Genomic DNA, 2,957 nt, shown 5'->3' with positions numbered 1-2,957 from the left:
TTCACCTTCCCTCCACCATACACAAGTAGGAAGCTTCACCTTCCCTCCACCATACACAAGTAGGAAGCTTCACCTTCCTCCAGTCCACTGCTTCACCACAGCTTTGTGCCTCTTCCCATCCAGCAGTTAGAGATGTGTGAAATAGTTTATGTGTGTGTTAAGTGTCTGTGTTGTTTGTCTGTGTTGTGTGTTTGTGTTGTGTGTCTGTTTTTAGGGCGTGTGCCGTCGCTGCTCTGAAAGACGTGTGCGACTACTTCAGCCGAGAGCTGGGCCAGGTCGTGGTGAGTCACGGCTGACGTTGTGAAGACTGTAGGACACACACTCCTCCACTGACACCATCACTATCAAATATACAGACACACCCAGAGAGAGGGATGTACTGATGTAAATACTATGTAAAACTAGGGTCGGGTACTGAAACCTTCTGCTAATATAGTACTAGTGTCTACACTACCGCTACGTCCTGGACTAGCAACACACATTTTGACGCCTTATTTTGGAGCCTGTGCCCTCAAAACAAACGGGGACGCCACATTGCTGCATGTGATGCTAGGTAACACCTGGCAGCAGGTAATGTTAGCCTGTCATTGGCCTGCCGTTGGCCTGCCGTAAGCCTGCCGTTAGCCTACCATTAGCCTACTGTTAGCCTGCCGTTAGCCTACCGTTAGCCTACCGTTGGCCTACCATTAGCCTACTGTTTTCCTGCCATTAGCCTACCGTTGGCCCACCGTTAGCCTACCGTTAGCCTGCCGCTGGCTATTAGCAGGGTGACCGTATTTCCCCAGAGGGACTCCAACAGCTGCTTTTGTCATTTACCAGTAATTTACTGGTGAAATAAGATGTTGTTGCCTTTTTATTCAATCTTTTTACTTTGACCACATGGCCATAGCAATAAATAAATAAGCCGTTCTTTAATAATGTTGAGTATGGGTCAAGGCACCGTTTAGAAGAAAACCCAAACTAACCCAACCCTGGTCTTCTCTATTAAGACTTGTTGTCCCCCTTCAGTAGCAGTTAGTGTCTGTCTGTCCAATAGATGATCAGACCGGGGTCTTCTTGTTTTTAATGAGAGGATCTCAACCCCAACCCTAACCCCAATCCTAACCCCCCCAACTCTAACACTTGGGTCCGTCCATCGCTGAGTCACTCATCCGGTTTGTCTCGTTAGGTTTTTGATGCCACCAACACCACGGCTGAGCGCAGGGAGATCATCCTCAGCTTTGCCAAAGAAAACGGCTACAAGGTGTGTTGTTGTTCCCGGGGTTCCACACCTGGAGAGACCTCGGCTCTAATCTCTCCTTTCTCACCTGTCCAGGTTTTCTTTGTGGAGTCCATATGTGACGATCCAGAAATCATCGCTCAGAACATTAAAGTGAGTCTGTGTTATCAGTCTTTACTTCCTGGTCCCTGGTGGTTCAGGTCTTTCAGTCATATATATTTTTACTCATTTCAAAAGCTTTGACTAAATGTATTAAGGATGAGCCAGTCCAGCATTATCTGTATCTTTATCTGTACTCGGACTGGGCGGTGGCCTAACCCGGAAGTGGACAGGATTTAACCCGGAAGTTGTCATGAAATGGGCGGGGCTTTAACCAGTACATTATATTAAGCATGCAAGTGATATGAGTTGATCAGAAATTGTTATATTTATTGCTGATTAGAAAACTATTTACATGACAGCATCAGCTTTGAGCTTCAGATCAATGGCGTTGTCATGGTAACAAACAAACTACATACAGAACAAGTTTTGCGAATACAACACATGCGGTTGCAATTATGAAGTAAAATGTATTGAACAAGAGTTTTCATACTCAACAACTGAACTTTATGATCAGTGGGACTTTTTTAGTTTTTGGTTCTTTTTTAGTTTTTATTTCCACACCAGGTATGTGTGTGTGAGTGTGTGTGTGAGTGTGTGTGTGTGTGAGTAAGAGAGAGACACGGAATGAGAGAGAGAAAAAAAAGAGAGCGAGGGGGCGGGGGGGACTATATTCTATGGATCAAATAGATTGAATCAATTAAAACCAGCAGAGGTTTAAAAAAAAAAATAACTCTGACGGCAGAGACGCAACGCGGGTTGCATTCTACCAATCAGCATGTCTGAAACCCCACGGTTACCAGAAACCTACTGGTTACTATGTAACAAACCCCACGGTTACCAGAAACCTACTGGTTACTATGTAACAAACCCCACGGTTACCAGAAACCTACTGGTTACTATGTAACAAACCCCACGGTTACCAGAAACCTACTGGTTACTATGTAACAAACCCCACGGTTACCAGAAACCTACTGGTTACTATGTAACAAACCCCACGGTTACCAGAAACCTACTGGTTACTATGTAACAAACCCCACGGTTACCAGAAACCTACTGGTTACTATGTAACAAACCCCACGGTTACCAGAAACCTACTGGTTACTATTGAAGTACTACAAACCGAAGTTAAAAACAAACCTGAAGCTGAAGAAACCCTAAACGTATGGAAAACCCCCGCAGACCTGAGAAAGAGAGAGAGAGGGAGAGAGAGAGGGAGAGAGGGAGAGAGAGAGGGAGAGAGGGAGAGCTGTTCACTTCTCCGTGTTCGGTGTGTGAGTCCTCTAACGTGTAACATCATGTGTGATATGGACTGGTGTCTCCTATAAAGCTTCAAATTATATTATTAAGGAAGACATGGATTATTCTGTCTTTCTCACACTCTTTAGACTTGTATTCTGGTTTATTTCTCTCTCCCTCTCTCTGTCTCTCTCTGTCTCTCTCTTTCTCTCTCTCTCTCTTTTTCTCTCTCTGAAACCAGCAAGTGAAGCTGAGCAGTCCGGACTACGTGGACTGTGACAAAGAGGAGGCTGTGGCCGACTTTCTGAAGAGGATCGACTGTTACAAGCTGACCTACGTCCCACTGGATGACAACAGGGACAGGTGAGACACGTTAACTAATTCAACTTATATATATTTA

General features: G+C 44.9%; 1 protein-coding gene across 1 annotated transcript in view; it reads left to right on the top strand.

Moving 5' to 3' along the window:
* LOC117941013 (6-phosphofructo-2-kinase/fructose-2,6-bisphosphatase 1-like) overlaps positions 1-2,924 on the top strand; it is a 4,526-nt gene extending 1,602 nt beyond the window's left edge. The window contains exons 4-5 of the mRNA XM_034866116.1: positions 1,901-1,906; positions 2,799-2,924. Of these exons, the coding sequence (XP_034722007.1) occupies positions 1,901-1,906; positions 2,799-2,924 (132 nt within the window). The remainder of the gene's footprint in view (positions 1-1,900; positions 1,907-2,798) is intronic.
* Positions 2,925-2,957: the final 33 nt, after the last annotated feature.

Source organism: Etheostoma cragini, unplaced genomic scaffold, assembly GCF_013103735.1.
Source record: "Etheostoma cragini isolate CJK2018 unplaced genomic scaffold, CSU_Ecrag_1.0 ScbMSFa_4023, whole genome shotgun sequence".
Taxonomy (NCBI): Eukaryota; Metazoa; Chordata; class Actinopteri; order Perciformes; family Percidae; genus Etheostoma; species Etheostoma cragini.
The sequence above is the reverse complement of the archived record's forward strand: the minus strand, read 5'-3'. Positions and strand labels throughout refer to the sequence as shown.